The sequence below is a fragment of the Zalophus californianus genome, chromosome 1 (assembly GCF_009762305.2).
Source record: "Zalophus californianus isolate mZalCal1 chromosome 1, mZalCal1.pri.v2, whole genome shotgun sequence".
NCBI lineage: Eukaryota > Metazoa > Chordata > Mammalia > Carnivora > Otariidae > Zalophus > Zalophus californianus.
In genome coordinates, this window is record NC_045595.1 from 31731149 (window position 1) to 31754836 (window position 23688).

At 48.3% G+C, this 23688-nt stretch overlaps 1 protein-coding gene across 5 annotated transcripts in view; it reads right to left on the minus strand.

Annotated features, from left to right (window-relative positions):
- Nucleotides 1-23688, minus strand: part of PRICKLE2 (prickle planar cell polarity protein 2) — a 315074-nt gene that overhangs the window by 25093 nt on the left and 266293 nt on the right. For all 5 annotated transcript variants that reach the window (XM_027585020.2, XM_027585021.2, XM_027585022.2 and 2 more), the window contains 2 exons: nt 20851-21037; nt 14587-15459 (listed from right to left, as the gene is read on the minus strand). In XM_027585020.2, coding sequence (XP_027440821.1) covers nt 14587-15459; nt 20851-21037 — 1060 coding nt within the window. The remainder of the gene's footprint in view (nt 1-14586; nt 15460-20850; nt 21038-23688) is intronic.

A 23688-nucleotide genomic window follows, 5' to 3' on the forward strand; every position in this document is an offset into this window, starting at 1 on the left:
AAATGCCAGACCAGTTACCCTGGACTCTTAGGGATGGGGTGCAGACATCTGTATTCTTTACACTCCCCAGATGATTCCATGTGTGACCAAGATTAAGAAGCAGTGTCTGAGTACTTTAGCATCTACCTTACATCTCACCAATAGGTGTCCAATCACACTTTCCCTTAAACGAGATTGAGAAGACCTGGTGGCCATTTTCTTTAGAATAGTGTTACAGATTCACTCTAAACCTTTTGAGTTTGAGGTAGGAAATCCCATGAGATATTGGCTCCTTTTTTCCATGTTAATGGCAGCCAAGGGCCTCAAACATGTGATGGTTCTTGAGATTTGCTAAGGATAAGCAAGCCTTGGTCACCACTCAGTGAATGTGACCTAACTGTAAACTAGTGAAGGTCTCATCTCTTGTCCTGTCACAGTGATGAGATTCTAGAAGGGCAATGTCACATGATAATTTCCCCTCCCAACAATACAAAATCCTCCTGCTGAACTTCTGGACCTTGGCCTTAGAATGGGATTCTGAGGAAAAGTGGAAGGGTCCAGAGCTTTGAAGGTTAAGTGAAAGCCTTCTGTAATTTCGACAACATCCACCCGGGAAAAATAACAGCTGCTCAGTCTTTCTTCTTAAAGACCAACAAACATATCTAAAGAGCCCCAGATTCTGTTTCCCAGGGCCAATACTGGCTAATTTGTGCAATAAAAAAAGAAGGGGGTTTGTGAATCATATTTCTGCGTAGCATATGTTTATGAGGATTACTGTTTACTTAAGGAAAGACTTGCATTAATCAGATTTGTACATTAGTTGCTTGGCTAACCCTGGATACCTAGGGTAAAATTCAAAGGCACTGCGTATATGAAACCCAGGATATGACTAAGCACTGAAAGCAAAAGTAAGCTGCAACAGTAGAAAGATCAACAGAAAGAGTTCACAGACGTTTTTAACAAAACTTTTTTGTTTTAAATGGCATGTTCTCCGCTCATGTTCCCTAACACACGATATTTTTGACCCACTGCTACTTTGTATGCTTGCACTGGCTTTCTCAACTCACTCTGCAAGTCAGCTGACCTTTTCTACTTTAAGACACCCACTGAAGAAGGGGACGAGGCCAGTATCCTCAGAGGGATTCCAGGAGGTTGAGCCGGAGCCAGCAATAAAATGTGACTGCTTCACAGCTCCAAATATAGCTCTCTCCCCCTTGACAACTACGCTGGCCTGCTTTCAGTTGCTGGAACTGCACAAATTCTCTCCTGCCTCAGGGCCTTTGCATATGCCATTCCTAAGGCCAACAGCTTCCTTCCCCTCCCTTTCTCTTCCTGCACAAGACCAAGTTCTTTTATCCAATTCATAGCTTTAATGTCACTCCAGAGAGCTTCCTGATCATCCTTTTTAGGTGGGTTAACCCTCAATATTCTCTATTCTTGATCCTGCTTGTTTCCTTCACGGCACTTATTACAATCTATCCGTGAGTGTGTGTGTGTCCCCTGCTAGATTATAAACCATCTCCATCCTGTTCTCCCCCGAAGGCTGCACTAATGGCTGAGCTCTCTTACCTTCTGGCTTCATGTGGGTGGGGCTTGACTCCTGGGAGGAGATCAAAGGGCAGAGAGTGAGAGAGGTCAAGGTGTTGCCTTGGTTCCCTTCCCCAGGCTGCAGGTTGGCCCCAGTTCTCTCCCTGAGTCCTTAGTTCCTACTCAGCAGCCCTCCTTCATTGGCCTTTCTTTAATTACTCTTTGCAAGTGCCACCTATTTCCTGCTGGGGCCCTGACCCACACAGGGACTGGGTCTGATTTATTCACCAATGTATAACTGACACATGGTAGGTGCTCAATAAATATTTGTTGAATACATGAATATAAAAGAACGAAGAATCAAGATTTTTAAAAATGTCTTCCTCTTCCCCACTCTGTTTCCAAAACAATCTTGTATCAAACGCTAGGATAGCAAACAGATAAAACAGGGTTGTTGGGATTCTAGGTGGGTGGGGGAGACACACAAGCATGGTCCTCTTTTGGAATGGCAACTCTAGAAACCCAGCGTGTTGGAGATCTATTTTGGGGGAATGCCACGAGGGAGGATGTAGCATTTTCTCCTGTGTTTACACTTGAGGTACAGGACATCAGGGGCTGGGCTGAGAGTATTTACATCTCAGTGCTCCCAAGGGGACTTTGGGTTCAGCTGGTGGAAGACAGTGGGGGTGGATGGGGGTGGGGAGGAGATGGTACTTCTGTGCACCCACGGAAGAGTGTTTAAGATTCTTTTTTTGCCGTCGTCTTGGGGCTCAGGGGAAAGCTGGAATAAAAAATGTCCTCTGACCTGATGTGCTCCATCTCTTACTTCCAGATAAAGATGTGGCACCCAGGGGCCCTAACTCCTGAGACCCCCACAAGAAACAGATTCAGAGGGCAGAAAATGACAGAGGAAGCTATCTGCTTCTCAGGCAGCCCTAATCCCGAGCAGAAAGCAAGCCATACAGGACAGTGCTCAAGGGACAGAAAGCCCAGCAACCTACAGGTCACCGTTCCCTCAAGGATGGTGAGACCTGGGCTGCACCGAGAACGGTATGAGAACCTTGGGGCCAGGCTGGAATTCCTCTCCCTGCACGGGGGCCCGAGCTTGAAATACATCTGCAGACGAGGGCCTGGCTGGGCTTGTTTCTGGGGCTGATAATGATCTCCGTGGAAAACTTCCACTGTTGTCTGTCCCCCATTGTCTTCCCAGCTCGGGGCCCAAAGCAGGACCTGTTTCTCATCCACAGATGCAAAGAACAAATTAACTCCTCTAAGCTGTGCCGAATGGGAATTCTCTGAGGAGTTAACTGATGCTGGGGGCGGGGGCAGGGAGCGAAATCAGTGAAGGAAAGGCTGAGGTCCGGGAGTGGACAGTCGCCTTTCTCAGGTGGGGAGGGTGGGCTCCATTAGCACTGATAGGTGTTACATGGGCATAATTAGGCCACAGATTGTGGTAGACTCTTTAAGCTCAGATAAAGCTGGAGATTGAGATCCAGGGAGAAAGGGCTCATCTTTCTTGCTGCAATCATCCCTGAAGATCCACGTAGCAGAGCTCCCCACTTGTGGGTGTCCGCGTGGGTCTGGATTATTGATATCTACAGAACCGCCAAGCGTCATGTCCATCCATTGCTTCCAGCCTCTTCTTCCAACCCTGTACAATAGAAGGATTTCTCAATTCCATTCAATCTTCCCTCTCCCTGGTAAGTGAGCAATGGGCTGAGACACAGTTAAAAGGAAGGTGGCTGGAGGTCAGCACTCTGGGGCACCTGATTATAAGAATAATAATAACTCTCAAATATTGAATTTGCCATGTGCCAGGCATGCAATTAAGTGCTTTCTGCACATTACCTCATGCTACACAACAGCCCCGGGTGGCAGACATTTATATTCACACCCCAGGATGCTGAGAGGGTGAGAGATTTAAGCCACCAGCCTGAGGTCACACAGCCTGAGGTCACACAGTGGTAGTGGGATTTCAACCAGGTCAGTGTGACCCTTAAACACTAAACCCCAGCATGCGCTGCAGCTGGGATCAGAGCAGAAGCACAAAGGGCTCATTCTGCTGCAGGGGGTGCTTTTGAAATGCCTGGCCTGGGAGGCCCCTTCACAAACCATCAGGCCCTCCTCCGATGAGATTCTGAGTGTCTTCCGTGGGAAGCGATGATTTCCAAGGCAATACCCTGTGTCTAGACCAGGCTTTCTCAACCTTGGCACTACTGTCTCATGGGACCAGATGGCTCTTGGCTGTAGGGAAAGTGCTGATCTGTGCATTGTAGGATGTTGAGCAGCACCCCTGACCTCCACCCACTAGAAGCCCCTAGCACCCTGCACCCCAAGTTGTGACAGTCAAAAATGTCTCCAAACGGGGCACCTGGGGGGTGCAGCCAGTTGAGTGTCCGACTCTTGGTTTTGGCTCAGATCCTGATCTTGGGGTCATGGAATCCAACCCCGCATCAGGCTCCGCGCTCAGCATGGAGTCTGCTTGAGATTCTCTCTCTCTCCCTCTGACCCTCCTGCTCATGCTGGCTCTCTCTCTCTCTCAAATAAATAAATGAACCTTAAAAAAAAAGTCCCAAACATTGCTAAACGTCCCCTAGGTGGCAAAATCCCCACCCCTCCCCACTCACCCCTATTGAGAACCACTGACCTAGACCACCCTGCTCACACCGCAAGGGCCTTTGTGTACGAGTGTGTATCCCCGGTAAAGGAAATTTCTCTTCTGATCTTCTTACCTAGAACCCAGTATCCAGATATAAAGAAAGAAATTAAAAAAAAAAATCGAGTTATTCTAGGCTGTTTTCTCTCCTCTCTCTTCCAACTCTGAGCTCAATCTGCTCCCAAGGAAAAGACACAAGTAAAGCCTGAACTGGATTTTTCTGCCTTTGAAAATCAGCACCTCTAACTTAAAAAGCAGCCATCAGGATGTCTGCTCCCGCCAGGCTGAGATACCCAGGCAAGGTCCAGACTGCTCACTGCTGGGGAGCACAGAATCCCGGCCAAGGAGATTATGCCGTCAGAATCAGAATAAGACCCCACAGGTGGCCCTAGACTGATAACACCCTCAGGGAGGGCAGACCGGACTGGGCGGGATGACTGACCCCAGGAAGCAAGAATCCCTTACACTTTGCACAGTTGAAAGTCAAGGATCTGTTCCAACGAAAGGCCCAGAGAATAGAAATACACCAAAGGACGTTTTCTACTGCTTTCTGCAAAGAGCAAAATGAGCACGTTTTTGCCCCCACTCCTGTACAGCAGAAGAAGAAAAGAGAAGACGAGCTGGGTAATCTGCAAACTGGGACACCAAACCCTCGGGTAGCCAAGAGTTGAGAAAGGAAATAGGTCTATTTTAATTAAGCAGAGGGGGGAGTTCAGCAGGACATTGTTAAGCTGTTAAAAGTTTTTGTACCAAAGAAAACACTAGGCTTTTTCTTAGTAATCTGGTGTTGGAAGACACAGACTTGATCTAGACGGTGCCCCGCCTGTTTACTCAGCTGGATTTGTGGCAGTGCCCCCCAGAAACATGTCGTGCTCTGGTTTTGGTTTGGGAAGGGCAGGCGGGAGGAGGTGCCTGGCAGCACACGGCTGGGAAACACACACACACACACACACCAGACACACACACAGCTCTCTGGGTGTTCACGGTGATGCTCCTGAAAATTATTCTAGGTTAACCAACCAATCAACCCACCTCCAATTCATGGGAAACTTTGGTCTCCTGGCCTTTTCACTTGCATGTTGATTTCCAGCCGAAACAGGCCCTATTTGGAGTCAGAGTATTTTATTGTTCACTTCTCCTGCTGCATTCAAGGACAATACCAAAACCACCAAATGTTCTTGGCAGGTATTACTCTCTTTCACGTTTAGTCCAAACTGGGTACGTAAGAAACATACCATCCCTGTCTCAGGTAATGTTCTCTTAGCTTCCTAAGATGCTATTTACTGTGCCAAGGGCTATTTGATGTCAGGGACATCTTCAGAGCTTTTTAGAAGAAGCATATCTGATTTTTCTTTTGTCTAAACAGGAGGCTAGACTCATGGCTAAGAGAAGATGCAAAAGGGTACCATGGGCGAGAAGAAAGTTCTAACCACAGACAAGGTGGTAGGGAGGGCTGCTCGCTCAGACATGATCTGGGTTTCTCTAGCCCAGTGTTCCTTAAACTTAACTGGCCTAAGAGTTCTGTGGGGGCATTTGTTAGACATGTTGATTCCCAGGTCTGGGCCATGAAAGATTCTGTTTGCAGGACTGGGATGGGCCCAAAAATGTGCACTGTTGACAAGTATCCCAGATGAATGTGATGTAGGTGGTCCCCGGGTAACTAATTGATGGAGGGGATGGTGACTGTTTACTTGGAGAAATAGATTCCTCAAAGCTGCCCCAGGTGGCTTGTACTAGGAAGTGGGGTTTTAATCGCACTCATTTTCCACTGCTCGGGAGGCACTTCGTGTCTGGGCAGAGGAGGGGTGGCTGGCCCAAGGATGGGTGGCACAGAATCGCTGACGGGCCTCCCAGTTCCACCAGAACACTCCGTGGAGGAGATGCTCAAGTGAGGAGGTCAAGCATCTGGCGAGAAACTGTGCCAAACTATTTAGAAGGTTTGATTATGTTTATAAGTAAAGAGTGAGTCAAAAAAGTACATTTTGTTGATGCAAGTCAAAGGAAATCAAGATTTCAATACAAAACAGTTTGGGAACCCCCAAATGTCCCATTCTGGGGACATGGTGACATCTATTCGACTGAATATTAACAGTCATTAAATGTGATGGTGACAAAAGCTATGAAAATAAGCTAGCGACAGAATGCAAATGAAGAAATTTAGGACCCAGAGTATCCAGTATGTTTACAATTCAGAAAAAAAAAACCACACCAGTATATAGCGAAAAAAATATTAGCACTAGCCAAGTGGTAAGGGCTGGGTTGTATTTTTCTATCTTAATTGTTCTCATACATTTTCCTAGTTGCCCATATTTAAAAAACTAAGTTCTAAAAACCTGAGTTTCCAAGCCATTATCAAGTGGATGTGAGCAATGTCGTTTCCCTTTATGAGATTCCCACATTCAAAAGCTCCAAGAGAAATGCACACAGTTTCTTTAAAAATCTACTCTACAAAATCTTGTACCAGCCTGAAGAACCCATAGGTCCCCTGTCTCCACCCCCGGCCCATTTTCCAGTGTTGCCTTTTCAGTAATAAAATGAATAAAATCAGCAACCTTTTCTCTCCTTTCAGCAACAATGGTTACTTACTCTGGGTAGAGATGACTGCTCATGCCCCTGGAGGTTATAAATAAGCCTCCTGAATGGTTATTAAAAACCAGGACACTGGAAAAATTTCTCTGAACCTAGAAAATGTCAGTGAGACCATGACCTGAAACAGGCATGCATTGGCCCCTCTGGGGTGAGCTCTATCCTGACCGGTCTGTCTACTGCCCCCCGCCCCCCGCCCCCCGGGGCTCTGAGAATATCCTCGGCTTCCGCACATAGCACAAAACTGACCCAAAAACAGAAATGTGAGATGAACAGATTCTGCCACGACTTCCACTCTGCTGGTTTTCATCTGGCCCTCGGTGTGTGAGTCTGGTTCAGAGCCATGAAATACCAGTAAGAGGGCACCACTTCCATAAGGAACACAGAGAAAGTCACTCCATGGGACCAGTCAGAAACCTGAATCACATCCTCAACACTGAGCAGAGGGTTGGGCTCTGTCCAATCTGCCCTTGCAAAACGTCTCCTTACTGGCCTGAATTCCCCACATTAAAATCATTGCGGAGACATGCCCCCTTGCCTCCAGCAATTCGTGGTGGACATACATAATGAACATATGACGTCAAGTTCACATGATGGGGCTTCTGGAGGAAGAACCAGATCCGGGATCAGTCCCAGATGGGGTGCGCTCAGTAGCAGACACCTGTGCTGTTTACTTCCTTGTAGTACAATCCCATCTCCTTTGTAAATGCTACCTTGGTTTCTCTTTGAGAAGCCCATCTCCATTCTCAGTCCCTGCAGTTTGGATGGGCGGGACCCCACCACCTAGGGCCCAGGATGGGCATGTGACTCAAGACGGACCAATCAGAGCGAAGTTTCCTCCGCTCCTCCCACCACAGGAGTTAGTTTAAGAATTGTCGGGTGATGCAAGTCAGGCAAATGATACCCTGTTCTGGGACTTTGGGCGACACTATTATGAAAGATGAGTTCCCATTTCCTTTCACCTGATGCTAGTGGATGTTAGCCTAGAACTGCCCCCAGTCATCTCGACTACCACTGGGAAGAGCCCGCCTGAGAACGAAGCCAGCCGGTGGGGAGGAAGCAAGAACCCAGAGAGAGAGGGAAAGAAGGTGGGTCCCGAGGACATCATTTGGGCACCTGGGTCCAGCTGTTCCCAGAACCCAAATCCTGTGAACTTTGTAGACTCTTGATTTAAAGAAAACAAACTTACTTGTTTACACCAGTTGAGTTGGGATTCTGACACTTGCAAACAAGAGTTCCACCGTTCCCATGGATGAAGATGATCCCAAAGCATTCTCCAGGCTGGCCCTGAGGGCAACTGACAGGACTCTGGGTTTTCTGATCTGTAATTCCAGACCAGGCCACCCATCCTTCCCAGCGTAGGGGAGGAAAAAGGATCTGAGCCATGAAGTTCATGAGCATGACTGAGGTGTGGCCACTCAAGTAACAGGCGCCAGCTGGTTAGGAGGTTTGACCCAACCATTTAAATAAACTCGGGTAGAGGATGCATATCCAAACTATGCAGAAGAAAAGGAGCAATGTTCCTGCCCAGAATTAAATGTAGAAATGTTTTGCATTACAAGGATTAAAAAACATTGCAGACATTCTTGGTCAAGTGAGCTATTCCAGTTGTTACTCCAGATCCCCACACTGTTGTTCTCTTGCTCTCTCCCAATTTGCCAGCAAGGCTGAAAAATTACCCCACAACCCCCTAGCAATCAGTAGATCTGGGTGTTGCACAACGAAGTGTCCCTTGTCAAAGTGTGTCAGTGACACGTGTGTAGGTGCCACAACCGTGCAACACTCATCAAAGGCAGCAGGAAGCCCTTTGAGATTTCTGTTTTGCCTGGGTCCCTGCATATCTAGGCCAATGACACATGATGCTTTCAGCTGATGCTGGCCTGGGTCAAGAATCCCAGAGGTGGCAAACTTTTATACATTTCGATGTTTTCAATTTGATCCTCTTCTGTCTCTCAGGACCCTTCCCCCGAAGGCACTGTCACCCTGCCAATTTTCTCTCCTAGGTCACAATCCCATCCATCCTCCTGTATTAGTCTTCACTTTTGTTTACACTGTGGGCCTTCTTTCATATGTTTGTACTTGCCAGACATTCCTACCACAGGGCCTTTGCACATGCTGCTCTTGCTGCCTGGAATCCTCCTTCCCTTGTCCTTTAGGCATCACTTTTTCAGGATACCCTATCTGACTTCCCTGACTCAGCTATATCCCTCTTTGTATGCCCTCTTTGCCCACACTTAATCACAGATTCAATTTCATATTGTACAATTAGATGCTTACTATCTATGAAACTCCACTAGACTGTGAGGGGCAGGAAGGTAGGCCCCTTGTCCACATTAGCTCAGCACTGTATCCCTAGTGCTTTGCACAGGCAGTGGCACCTACTTAATAGTATTATCAGCTAATGGCACTGAGCACTTAGAGGACATCAGGCACTGTCCTAAGTTCTTTACAGGAATTAACTCATTTAATTCCCACAACACCCAAGAAGGCACGGCTGTCATTTCATTTCAGAGATGAGGACACTGAGGTGCAGAAAAGATAAGCCCAAGGTCCCAGAGGTATTAAACCACAAAGTTCACCTTCCAATGGCCGACTGGTCTACAGCCCATGCTCTCATTGACAATGCGGTAACTCACGGGGTAGGCCCTCAAGTCACACTGGCTGGCTGAATGAACAATGAATGAATGCACAGAAACCATCCTGTCTTTACTCCCATCGATACCTGCATTTCCTTCCTACAGGTCCCGGCTCTCTCTGACCCAACCACTCCTTGTGGCATGTGGCTGATCCTCAAGGAAGAGCCTCATTGCTGTGCTCAGGGCGCCTTGCTGGGGACCAGCTGACCATCTCCAGCTGTACTTTGGTGTAGCCTCTGTGTGAGGCAACTGGTCCCGATTTGAACTCGACTCTTCACCTGGCCCCAGTGTGACTTGAACCGTGGCCCTGACTCGCGCTACAGCCTTCCTCTGCCCTCTGTGGGTGCCTCCTGCCAGGTGCCCACCCCTGGACTGTGTGCACCTGTCTCCTTTGTCTTTAAGTGCCCCCCTGACCCAGGAAGGTCACCTCGGACTGCCAGCTTTGCCTTCTGCCATGCTCCCAGCTTTGCTCCAGCCCTGCCAGGGCCAGACGGACATCAGCAGACTGGCTGCGACAGGAAAAGAAATCCTGGTCCCTTCAGATGGAGTCACTGTGCAAATCCCGACTGTGACCATGACCCTTCCTGTGGGGATTATACCAAGGTGGTTGAGAGTAAGGGCCTTGCAGATTATCACACCCAGGTTCAGGTCCTGGTTGTCAGTGGTGACCATGGGGAGGTCATAACCCCCTTGGACTTGAGTCTACTAATCTGTAAAACGGGGAAAAGAATCAGACTTATCTTACGGGGCTGTTATGAGGATTTGGAGAGATGTTACATGTGACATCACCATCATGTCAGACCACAGTCTGTGGTCTTACAGTTGTCGCCCGTTACTACTAGCATCACCATCCCCGTGTGCCATGGTACGGGGGTTAAGGGCACAGGCCTGGAGCTAGAATGCGTGCATCTGAATCCTGCTCCTCCATTTCCAAGCTGTGTGGTCTTGAGCTACATAGCCTCTCTGTGTCTCACTGAAGTCATCCATAAAATGGGAATAACAACGGTGTCTACCTCATAGAGATATGGTGAGCTAGTTTACACAAAGCCCTTATTACTGTACCTAGTACGTGACCAACACCCCAACACCCAGCCTGTTGCCGCTGTTGTTATTACTATCTGCAATCCTGTGATCACCCAGGCTGCAAGCTGCTTTGCAAGCACGTTTAGACAATGGAGAGTTCGAGAGCTTCTGCAAGGCTCCAACGGTGCTCGTGTCAATGGTGAGTGACTGTGCTCGCCTGACTCACTCTGCGTGAGCATAACGGATGGCCGGTGTTTTCCAGGGAGAAGGGGCAGTATGCTCCCATTTCTAAACAAACCAGGAGGTGCCAAAGCCCAGATCAAAGGCTAGCAAGTCAACTGGGGCTGTTTCTCCAGATCTGTTCAAAGGAAAAATGCTGCCTACAGAAAGATCATGCTTTATGCCAGTTTAAACACTATAAACTTATTCAATAATGTGAGTTATTGACTACGGAAGGAAAAAAAAAATCCATTATCGTGAAGACTAGCTTTCACCTAAGGATCAAGGTGTTTTGACTAAGCCTTCTATGACACATACTTGTTACTCACAGACTAGGATTCCAGGATTTAAAGATACACAGTTCTGAGCACTGCCTTCTCAAAAGACGAGGGAATTTTCTAGCAAAATTTAAATGCAACAGTGGGGGTTGGCAGCAAAACGACCGACTTTCCAAGTGTAGTCAATATGACGTCTTTGGGGTATGTGCGTGTGTGCATGTGTGTGTGCGTGTGTGTGTGTGTGTGTGTGTGTGTGTGTGCAGCGTAGGATCTGGAAAGCTATTTAAGGTTTGCTCCAGTGACCAAGGATGAAGCAGTGCTTCGAATATGAGCTGCAATCTTTCTTCCACACAGCTGTGCCTGACAGATCTATGGAAACACAGGGGCACAGAATGCATTTCTTCAGCTCCCTGTTTCTCATGCCCTTCGCATGCTGGTTAAAAAAAAAAAGAGGGTCCCACGGGAACATCTGCAAACCTAAAAATGCAAACCTGCACAGCTGGTGGACGCTGGGAGATGTCAGTAGCCAAAACATTCCTGGAGGCCAAAGGTGCGCACCAGTATGCTTGGGATAAGATGCCAGCATGATAAAAATGCAATCATAACAACAAGTATCAGGTAACCATTATAGAAGGTCCTCTGCGTTGAAGACTATATTAATGAGTTTTCATGCATTATCATATACTCCTCCCCAAAACACTACGAAGGAAGTACTGTTATTCACTAAATTCCATAGATGAGGTAACTGAGCCTTACAGAATGTAGGCATTTGTTCAAGGCCACCCAGCTCCTACACGACAAAGGCTAGATTTGAACTGGGACTCCAAACCATTAATTGACAATCTGAAAAACTGGGGCTCATGGGAGAATTTCCACAGAGACTAATGATGGGGTTAAAATTGGGGTCATCCTACCAGCTCCCTCTCGCCATCTGGGTTGCCCAACAGGGCGGCCGCTAGCTACGTGTGGCTAGTGAAATTAAATGTAATTTCAAATTCTGCTTAGTGCTCTTGAGCACTTGAAATGGGGCTGGTGCAAGTTGATGGCCTGAAATTTTAATTTCACTTAATTTTCATGAATCGAAATTTCAACAGTTACATGTGGCTACTGGCTTCACTGGGCAGTGCTGATCTCAGGCATTTTTTTTTAGCAGTATCAGACACGGTTCTGGGATGCTTCCCCCAAATCTGAGACAGAGGGGGGCATTTGGTGTTTTGCCCAAGGGCCCAGAGAAAATCATAGGGATAAATTCCATGCCTCTTCTTTGGGATCCGAGATGGTATATTCTTCAAACATAATCACGTGGCCTTTCTAGTATTTCCCAACACCCAGATCTCCTGATTTTCTCCTAAGTCACCGCATGACAATAAAGTCAAAACAGACAAGCCCAGGAACAGCTGTTCTCAGACAGTGGCTGCATCACCATCAGCAGGGAGCTGGTGAAAATGTAGCTTCCTGGGTCCCCCCTCCATAGGGTCTGATGCAGGAGGTCTCGGGGGACGTCCTGGATTCCATGTTTGAACCAAGCAGCCAATGTCGAATGCAGGGAGTCTAGCTTCGAGAAACGCTGCTTCAGAGGCTGAATTACCTATTTATCTCCTGGCCTCTTAAATAATTATAGCATATAAAGTTTTCAAGAATAGCACAAACTGGGCTGAAAGCCAGGCAGTCATCACTCAGCATCAATTGCTCGCTTCTATGACGTGAGGTAAGGTGCTTAGTCACTGAGGCCTCATTTTTGTTTCATTGGAAACATGAGGGTAAAGATACCTGCTATTTGTCCCCAAGGACACACGAGAACACAGACGTGAACTTGTTTGGGAGGGATAAGGGTTAAAACCCCCCTGTAGAGACACCCTATGACTTAGAGACATGTTTTGCTTGTCTAGCAGAGTTTCCATAGACTTCACATTTTAAAAATCCACATGTTTAACTTGTCTGGAGAACTTGGCAACCTGGTATGATTAAGAGCACTGCTCTGGGGTCGTAGGCACATATTCAAATCCCCACCCCATCGGGGCGCCTGGGTGGCTCAGTTGGTTAAGCGACTGCCTTCGGCTCAGATCATGATCCTGGAGTCCCGGGATCGAGTCCCGCATCGGGCTCCCTGCTCAGCGGGGAGTCTGCTTCTCCCTCTGACCCTCCCCCCTCTCATGCTCTCTCTCTCTCTCATTCTCACTCTCAAATAAATAAATAAAAAAAAAAAAAAAAAAAAAAAAAAAAACAAAACAAATCCCCACCCCATCTTTTAAAAGCTGGGTGACTTGGGGCAAAGCCTTCAACTTCTCTGTGCTTCGTTTCTTCAACTCTAAAATGAGACTCTTAATAGGCTATCCATTTTCTAGGACTGGGAGGGTTTAATTAAGTGAGTTAATATTTATAAAGTGCGTAGGACCAAATTTGGCACGGGGTAAGAGCTACATAGCTGCTAGATGAATAAATATCTTTGCACACGGCAACAACCAGCTGGGGCTGAGCAGGGGCTGACATGCACAAGTTTATGACAAGTTCCACCAAGACCCACTGGACTCTGGGGTCCCTGATGTAAGGGGTAGACGTGTGTCTCCCTCCTCAGGTGCTCCGCCCATAAGGGAAGTGCATCTCAGGACAGTACTTCTCAGCTGTCTATGGTGAAGGACCCGTTTTTTATTCTCAATCCACCGTGGAAGGATATGTGACCCTCCTGAGCATGACTGACACACAGCACATGCCACACACAACTCATTCGTGGGTTGCACGACACCCTGACTGGTCCGTACCTGGACCAGGAAGACGAGCCCGCCGAGCATGCACTCGGACGTCATGGCAAGGTCAAACTGTTCCAAGAGTTCCTAAACACTGTCATTTTTAGTACTTCTCTCACTGCAGGCTGCGGCTAGCTTCCATGTGCAGACTGCACGTTGTGTAGCGCCATCTTAGAGAACTTCCACATCAGTCCTCACAGGCAAATGGGCTGGACCATTTGTCTGGAGAAAGCAGGCCTTGGATGGTCTCTCTCTTCCCCCTTCGCTCCTTTTCCGCCTGACTGTCTTCTCCTGTCCATCCACATTTCTTTGGCCTCTATCTGTACATTAAAATGATCTCCCTAATGAGACACTGGGGTTCGGAACAGCCTTGCAAGCTGTCATGGGTGCTGTGGTGTCTCAAGCACCACCCGGTGTTGTCAGTACTGTCTCCAGCTCACAGCTGCCTCTTCTCCTGAATGTTCTCCTTGGCCAGCAGTACCTGCCATGCCCCCTGCCCCCATCCACAACCTCATCCCGGAGCTGGTCTCTAGCAGCCCAAAGCCGGTGACTGGCAGACATGGTGTGCGGGACGTCAGCCCCTTTGTCCCAAGAGGGAGCCAACTGTACGATGCAACCCATCCTCCAGAGCCCCCTGTGGGGCCAGGCTGAAGTCAGATGCCAGCCCAGATAGCACTCTCTGCTTTGGCTTCCCCGCCCCAACCCTGGCCTGTCTCTCTCATCCCCTTCCCTGGAAGCCCGCCCTCAACCTGTCCCAGGCCCTGCTTATAGGGAACACGAGCAAAGACAGAAGCCATCTGAAACTGGGGTTCCCCTCCCGAACGACCTTCTGGAGGAAGGCACATGGCAGGAACAACGTGAAAGTCCTGAAGACAAGCTTCAGGTCACTCAGAGATTACTGCCTCTTGCTTTCTATTTTCTAGGTGACCAGAACCTACCTGTTGCATTAGACAGGGCCAGTGATTCCATGGAGCCTGGAGGGGTCTGCTCTGTGGGCGTCATGTCCTCGGTATATTTCAGGGAACTGATTGGATGGCGGGTCCGACACTGCTGAGTGGAGATGCCCCCTTCCTCCTCCTCCTCCTCCTCATATTTGGCGACTGGAATGTTGCCTCGGGTTTCACTAAAGCTCTGACTGGACATATCGCTGTAGCTCTCCTGGGACCTCAGCCTTCCCGGGTAATAGTCCTCGCGGCATTCCTTCATGAAGCTGCCACCGTGCCCCTTCATGGCCAGGGATGAGCTCCTTTTGGGGTTGCTGAAGTGCTTGGCCCACATGTCAGGCTGGGCCCCGGCCCCCTGCCCTCCCGGACTGTAGGAAGTTCTGATGTTGCACTGGCTGAGAAGCTGCAGGGGACTCTGGGACTGGTTCTGCTCCATCTTGTTCCCATAATGGTAGGGCTCGTCCCGGCTCCGCCAAATGGGGTCCCGGTTGAGGCTGGGCGTCTGGCTGGACAGGCTGAGCAGGTCCATCTGCAGTGACAGGGGGTCCACATCGGCTGACAACCGGTTGGAACTCACCTGCAGCTGGCTGTGCTGGTTTAGCATGGGCTCCTCCGTCTTGCCCTTGTTCTTGCCGATTTTGGCACTGCGCCGGGACTCCTTGGCCCTGGCGTTCTGGAAAGCCGAATCGGATGAGTCAGAGCCATTGGGGTCCTCCCCGGCACTGCAGGCCCGGGAGCAGAATATCTGGCCCTGCTTTGGGAGGAATGGCCGCCCCAGAAGGGATTTCTTGCAGTGAGCACAGCAGAAACAGGTCTCGGTGGCATGCCAGTGTTGGCCGTCGTAGGTCATCTGACCTTGGTCGATCCCTGGGGATGGAAAAGACATGGAAGAGGCTGACAAGCTGCTCAGAGTCCTGTGTTATGATGTGAAACACACAGCATCCTGGTTTGGCTCAGGGTTCCAGATACAACAGAATAAAATAACAATAAGTCACTAATCAGAACCTCACATAAATGGTATTCATGTCCCATTACGAGAGCCCCCTTGTTGTACCAGTCAGCTGCTTCTTAACTCATTTGCTCTGAGCAGAGAAAAAACTAGATCAACGTGGCCTGTCCCTGAATCCTTCTGCCTGGAATAGATTCTCCCAGACAAAATTATAATAAAGCTACTAACACATGATATAAAACTGCTTTAAATGCTTTGCATATAGGTGAAGTCACTTAACCCCGCCACTGTATGACATAGGTTTCTAATATTATTTCCATTTCTCAGATGGGAAAACAGAGGTACAGGAGGGTTAAATAACTTGCCTCACTCAATACAACCAGGAATCACAGGTGAGATCTGTACCCGGAAGTCTTGCTCCTAACCGAGACACTGACACTTTCTCTTTCACTCTCCTTGGGCGTCTGCTCAAATGCCAACTCCTTGGAGAAGTCTTCCTGCACACCTGGTAGCATGCTCTCCACTATTCTTCACCCTGACCTGCTATGGTTTTCTTCACAGCACGAACACTGTTTGACAATGCACCACCACACATGTGCATCTGCTTATTAATTCTCTCCCCTGCCAGAAGTAAAGCTCTAGGACAACAGAGTCATTAATTTTCTGTGGCATGTCCAGGAACATGGCCTGATGCATCAGAGGGGCTCTTTATATGTTGAATGGATGACCTGAATCCCTTACCAGCACAGGCCATTCAGATGAAGAAATCACTTTAACAGTTTAGTGGAAAAGAAAAAAGTGGATTTCAACACTTGGTAAGGAAAAACTCGGGTGTGGTTCATCAAAGACATCCTCCACAAGCACGCACACCCTTTGCTTAATGTCATCAGGAAAGGAAGAAACACATTTCCTCCCCAAGCAAGGGCTGTCCCTGGTTTGCATAATCTTGTTACATACCTGCACTGCAGGAACCTCCCAGGGGCCCAAGTGCTCTTGCTTCTCAGCATCTCTTCTGCCCCCTGCTGGTTCTAGGACTTAATCTCCCTGTGGGACACCACCTTTTTGGTTTTTTAAAAATACTTTAATTATTCGACAGAGAGAGAGAGAGCACACAAGTAGGCAGAGTGGCAGGCCGGGGGAGAGGGAGAAGCAGGCTCTCGCTGAGCGGGGAGCCCCATGCGGGGCTCGATCCCAGAACCCTGGGATCATGACCTGAGCCGAAGGCAGCCGCTTAACCGACTGAGCCACCCAGGCGCCCCTAGGGACACCACCTTCTTGCCACCCTTGGGCCATGAGCTTTGGGCAGGGCTAAAGCCATGCCTGGACCTACTACTGGCTAGTAAAAAAACTGTATCTCCCACCCTAGTGGCTGCTTCAGACGTGGGTGCAAGACCTGCACTAGTCCAATGGGAGAGTCACCTGGGACTGTCACTAAGATAGTGACGTAGGGAGGTTCTCTTGACAGCAGCTGCTAAGCTGGCAGGATGGAAGTCTGAGTGCACTGGGGAGAGCCTGTGGGCTATGCAGTCTCATGCAAGTGCTGCAGAATGGAAGGGGACCTTTGCAAGACTCCTGATTTCTGATAATAAAAATCTTTGCAGAAATGTAGTACTAGTGTGAACCTCCACCTTTAGTAGGAGCAGTCCTGAGCCTGGATCTTCCAGGAATCACTCTGAGAGCCCTGTCTGGAGAGGTGGTAAATAAGAAACCGGAGAACGATCTCTAAAGGGAAAGGCAAGAACAAAGGGCAAAAGGCAAAGCAGCTGTCCCGGCCTCCTGTGCTCTCGGCCGCCTACCTTTAGGTCCCTGGAGCCCAGGGAGAGGGAGAGAAGCACAAGGCACTTCCTCTCCTACGAGCTCCGCCCCAAACTAAGGGGTCTCTGTTTCTTTGGGAGTCTGGCCCTAGGGACTAAGAGGGGAGTTTTAGAGGGACAGAAGCTGCCACAAAGGCAAAGCGAAGGCAAAGCGGTCACCGTGGAAATGCACTGTCAACAGGGCATTCCTGGGAGGAGTGGGAGCTGGCGGGGCAGGGCTAGGGACGGGACCCAGAGCTGCAGCTCCATCCACACTTGGTCCCCAGGCTCCCAGCAGGAAGCAGGGCAGCAGTGCGGGAGGCTGAACTCTGGAGTCCTGCACAGTGGGGCTTCAGGAGTCAGTGAGGAGGAGTCAGATGAAGGGAGCTTTGCATCCCAGCTGCATCCCATTCCAGCATTTTTATTTTTCTCTCTTTCCTTCCTGTAAAGGGTAAGAGGGAGTCTACATAACTAACTTCTCTTCACCCTTCTATTCTCCATCAGTTGTGATGGAGCTGCTGAAGCCCATCTGCTGAGGTTCCAATCCCAGCTCTGCGGCTGTGTGACCCTAAGCAAGTGGCTTCATCTCTCTGTGCCTCAGTCCCCTCTGCAGTAAAACAGGGATAATAACAGTTCTGACTTCACAGGGTTGTTGTGAGTTAATGTGCAGAGAGTGCCTAGACCTGTATCTGCTAACTACTCTCACTGCTCTTCTTCTCCTAGTTTCGTTACGCCTTGATTGCCCATCTCCCTCTCTGCTCTGAGGGCCACTGCCTGGATGCAGTCCAAGAGCGAGCTCTGGGGCTGGCTCCGTCTTCCCTGCCCTCCCCTGAAGAGGGCTGTGCTCACCCCCGGCTGCCCCACATCCCAGGCAGCCGCAGGCTCACCCGCTCCCTGTCAGAGGCACGCAGGAAGCCCGGTTCCCGTATTTGTCCTTCCCCAGCTGCCTCTCCGAGCTTCTGCAAGGACGCATGCTCTGATGTGGCAGCAGGGGCCCAGTTCTGGGGACGGGGCCTTGCAGAAGGCTGGGCTGGGGGTCGGGTGAGCAGAGGGGAGGCGGGTGACAAAACGGCCCAGCAGGCAGTGCAGTGTGGTCCCTGATCAACATCCCTGATGTCAGATGGTCCTCTGAACTGGTCCTGAACTCGAAACATCTGGAAAAGGGCTCTGCTGTTCCACATCTAAGCGTTCCTTTTTAATTCCCCCCTCTGAGCCCTGTAAGCCCTTCTTGGAGGGTGTGTGTGTGTCGAGTGCTGCTCTAGCCTCGGTCTGTTTACAGGACTGTCTACTCTGCTGTGCGTGGGCAAAAGCACCGTTGCCCTAGCGACGGCTGCCTGATGCAGGGTCCGCTCTGAGTGGCTGTATAAATACGGAATATTTGTATAATAGGGTCAGAGCAAAGCACCAGGAGATGGTGGTATGCAGGACAGACAGAGCATACCCTTTCACCATTGCAGGAAAATGAGGTTTCACAGAAAAGTAGGGGAAGGGAAAAAAAAAAAAATCAGGGACCACATTTTAACTGCAGCAGTGATAATACTGCAGGCCACAGAGGTCCCCCTCTCTGGTAAAACGCTGATGCCTTTTTCTGGATTTAACAGGGAGGAGAAGGCAGTGCCTGTCAAAGTCCTGAAATAGCTAGAAGGAGAGAGAAAGAGAAGAAAACAGAGGGGGCTTCTGAGGTGGACCTGCTGTGGTGACAGACAGATTTTCTCTCTTCCAAGTTGCTGAGCAAACATTCTAAGTGGCAGTTTCTGGAGAGGCTTTTAAGCCCCAATGGAAAAGGACAGAAGAAACAGCAACACTTGCGAGAAGTAGGTGTCCTGGCGGCAGGTGAGCTGTCCGTACCCTCGCCGCCTACTGGCAGACCCAGAATCCACGAACAGCAGAGCTGGCTCTGAAAGCTGCACCATCTTCCCCCCGACACAGCCCACCCTGTCCCTCCTCATGTGGCCAGCCACCTGTCCAAATCGAGGTCCCCATTTCCTAATTCTTAGCATCGAAGCAAGTCTGTTTCCCTGTTTTGATCTTGTGAGAAATGAAAACTGGTGGGTCCCTGGTTGAGGCATCAGGCCATGAGAGGGGGAGGCCAGTCAGGGGTTAGGGGAAGGTGGATGGGCACATCACCCAGGCCCTCCAGCAGGGAATACCGCTGGATAATACTGCTGCATAGCAATGCTGAACCCCAGGCCCGGCAGGGACTCCAGCTCCGAAAGGCGTCATGAAAGCAGATCTGAGTCTGCGGGGACAGACTGCCCAACAACAAAGGACCACTGAGCACACAGTAAGTGCCTTGTCTGCAAAGCTGTGATTTTTTTTACCAGCTCCCAAAGCTCTCCAAAGTACTAGGCTAGGTTTTTATTTGAATAAAAGATCATTTCTGACGAAGCAGGGAGACAAAGTCACTTCTTTTGGTTCCTGACAAAATCCTTGACATGGGGCAAAATGGGCTCCCATTTTGGGCTGATCATCTCCATATCTCCCCACTAGAGGTAAGAAGCTGGCAGCTTCTGAGCAGATTTCTTGGACGTGCACAAGCCACAGGAAGAGCAGGCTGCTGGTCTCCCAGACATTCATCCCCTGCTAGCTCTTTCTTTTCCTTTTTAAAGGGTGGCTCATTCTGAAGGTGCCAGAACAGGCGAGCTGAATGAAGAAGCCACAGATGCAGCATGATCTGGAAGAGTGCTGAGGGTTGAACAAATCGGTTATTTGCGAAGGGAAAATGATTTCCACCATCTCAGATCTGCTGCATCTTTGGGGAGTTTATAGCTTATAAGCTACTTCAGGTTCTCTTGCTTCGTATTTGGCTGGGTCAGCTTTTGCTGAATTTTTTTTTTTTTTTTTTAAAGACACGCTTGCCAGAAACCATTTGGTTTTCTTGACTACCCCTTCCTACCAAGAGGACTATCCCGGTTCCACCCTCTGTGGATCCTCAAGTTTTCCAAGGAGGCTGTGGAAGACATCTGTTTACATTTTCCCTCAGAGTTTCCTTCTGGGACCTCTCCCCCTCCCCTTGGTAGTGGGGCTGTACATCCCATAACCCCAACTCAGGGGTGGGCCTATGACTCAGGTAGGCCAACCGAAATACCCTCTTGTCTTGTTTCCAGGGTGGCACACGTGACCAAACCAGGGATGATAAGGTTCCTATTTGGAGGAACTGATGTGGATACTAGAACAGACGTGGCCTCACTCCTTTTGAGAATGCAAGTGCTAAGATTATGTATAACTGGGGAGTCCTCTTAGCCAGCATGTGAAGGCAGCTTGCTTTATACCGATGCCAACAGAGGGCAAGCAGTGCTGAGACACGAAGGATAGAAAACCCTCCAGACTTTGAACCCTTGAGCCATCCCTACCTGAAGCAAGCACACCCTTGACCTTTCCAGTAAAGTGAGCCAAGAAAGTCCCTTTTTTCGCTTAAGCCAGGATGAGCTGAGAGCTAAAGGGCTTCTAACTACACCAGACGCCAAGGAGACCCAGTCATAGTAGGACTGAGCTGAGTACCAAGTGTTGCCTCACCTATGTGTTGGGCACAGGTGTCGCAATATTCTGCATACAAGGACTCAAAGCAGCGGCAACAGTAGGGCCTTCCCTCCTTCATGATGTAGCGCTGGCCGCCGAGCACCGTCTCGCACTCGAAGCAGCAAAAGTGTTTCATGTGCCAGTGCCGTCCCTCAGCTTCTGTGCATTCGTCTGCAAAGATGATCTAGAGATGGGGAAGCCAAAGGATCAGTGGTTAAGACCCAGCCAGGAGAATGCACTTTACCGGAGAAGAGCTATGGTGACCCCAAATTAGAAGGATGGGAAAACAGGTCTTTCCCACAAATTACCCAATAAAAAAATCTATCTGTATTTGAATATTCTATATTGATATCAGTTAGCATACTGGGATTTGCCTAGAGCACAATTAACCACAGTTTTTGGCCTGCCCAGATATTAACTGAACCACATTTTAATAAGAGAAATAAAGGTCTACCCTGAAGAATATAAAGCAAGACCAGACACTGATGGTTCGTGGGCACTTTGAACAACAAATACGTGTCTTATTTGGCTGATGCAATATCTTTCTATGTCATTTTAACACCTAGACTCCTGGTTTCTTTGTTGAAAACATAGTATTTGAGAAGGAGGATTGCTAGATGAGTGGTGAGTTCTCCAGTTCGGTCATATTTTTCACCACTCACTGCTGTCTTAAAATGAGTCACCTTCGTGTACAAAACCTGCCTTGCCCACAGAAGCATTTGTGTTTTGACCTCTAATACAGACTTTTTTTAAAATTTCAAAGCACAGACTTTAAAGCTGACTACAAACCACAGTAATCAGGGCGGTGTGGTACTGGTATAAAAACAGACGTACAGATCAATAGAAGAGAATGGAAAGTCCAGAAACAAACCCAAACAGTTATGGCCAATTGATTATCCACAAAGATGCCAAGGACATTCAATGGGGAAAGAATGGTCTTTTCAACAAATGTGGCTGGGACAGCTGGATAACCACATGCAAAAGAATGAATCCGAGCCGTATACAAAAATTCATTCAAAAGAGATCAGAGACCAAAGGAGCTACATACTATAAAATGCTTAAAAGAAAACACAAGTGTAAATTTTCAGGACCTGGATTAGGCAATGGTTTCGTAGCTAGGACATTGCAAGTGTAAACAACAAAAGGAAAAAAAAAACCAGATAAATTGGACTTCATCGGAATTAAACACTTCTGTGCTTTAAAGGACATCAAGAAAGTGAAAATGTAACCACAAAATGGGAGAAAATTGGTGCAAAGCATGTATCTGATAAGGAACTAGTATCCAGAATATACAAGCAACTCCACAATAAAAAGAAAAATCACTCAATTTAAACAAACAAACAAACAAAAAAAACAGGCAGAGGATTTGAATATACAGTTCTCCAAAGAAGAAGATAGAGAAATAGCCAATAAACACATGGAAAGATGCTCAACATCATTACCCATTAAGGACAGACGTATCAAAACCATAATGTGATATCACTTGCACCCACTAAGATGACTAATGAAAAGTAGTGTTGAGGATGTAGAGAAACTAGAACCTCCTTCACTGAGAGTGGGAATGTAAAATGCCATAGCTTCTCTGAAAGAAAGTCTGCATTCCCTCAAAAACTTGGACACAGAATTACCCTGTGACCCAGCAATTCCACTCCCACTTATATACTCAAGAAAACGGAAAAATACATGTCCACACAAAAACCTGCATATGAATGTTCATAGCAGCATTGATCATAATACTCAAAAAGTGGAAAGAGCTTAAATGTCCATCAACTGACAAATGGCTCTACCTAACATGACCTATACACACGAACTGAGTATTATTCAGCCTTGGGAAGGAATAATGTGCCGAAAAGCTACAGCGCGGATTCACCCTGAAAACATTACACCAGGTGAAAGACCACGTTCACAAAAGATCACACACTGATTCCATTTATGTGAAATGTCCAGAATATGTAAATGCATAGAAACAGAGAATAGATTAGTGGCTGCCAGGGGCAGGGGGAGGGGGAGAAGGGAAGGGACTGCTAATAGATACGAAGTTTCTTTTTTGGGTGATGAAAATGTCCGGGATTAGACAGCAGGGAGAGTTGCACAACTTTATGAATATACTAAAACCCACCAAACTGGACACCCGAGAAGGGTGAACCTTATGCTAGGTGAATTACATCTCAATAAACAAAAATTTCAAAAACCTCAATCATCATATTCTATTTGCCATTAGATAACAATAAAGTATTAGGAGCACTAATTTCCAGAAGTGGAAACTGAGGCATGAAGGTAAAGCGGCTGCCGGAATTCAGGTGGAACTGAATTCAGTTTCCCAAACACCCATCTAGAGGGTCTCTCCAGAACATCACCATCAGCATTAGAAACCAAATTAGTTAAGGCTGGTCAGCTTCCTCCTAGGAAAAGTGAACCCCTCCTAGGCAGGCAGGAGTGGGCTGTGGCTGAAAAGGGGAGTGGTGCTTGCAGAAGCTCACACTGCTGTTTGCAGGGTGGGATGGAACCAGAAATCCACTAGGAGGAAACCCCTATCCAAGATCTTTCCCAAATTAGTCCCATAAAAGTGGTCATGTTTAGAATATTCTCTTTTCTCCTCCCAACTTTTTAAAAAAACTTTTTATAGAAATATAAGCTCCAAACTTTTGAAGCCAAAGCAGATTTTCTCTTCTTGCAGTTTACAGATCAGATTTGGGTGTGCCTGTGGTGGGAGAAAACACCAGGCACAGGCTTGGTGTTCTAGTCCGCTTTCTGACCTGGGGTAGCCAATTCAAGTACCTCTCAGAGCGTGGGACAAGACTCTCCTAAGGGAGTATGCACCTGCCTCCTGAATCC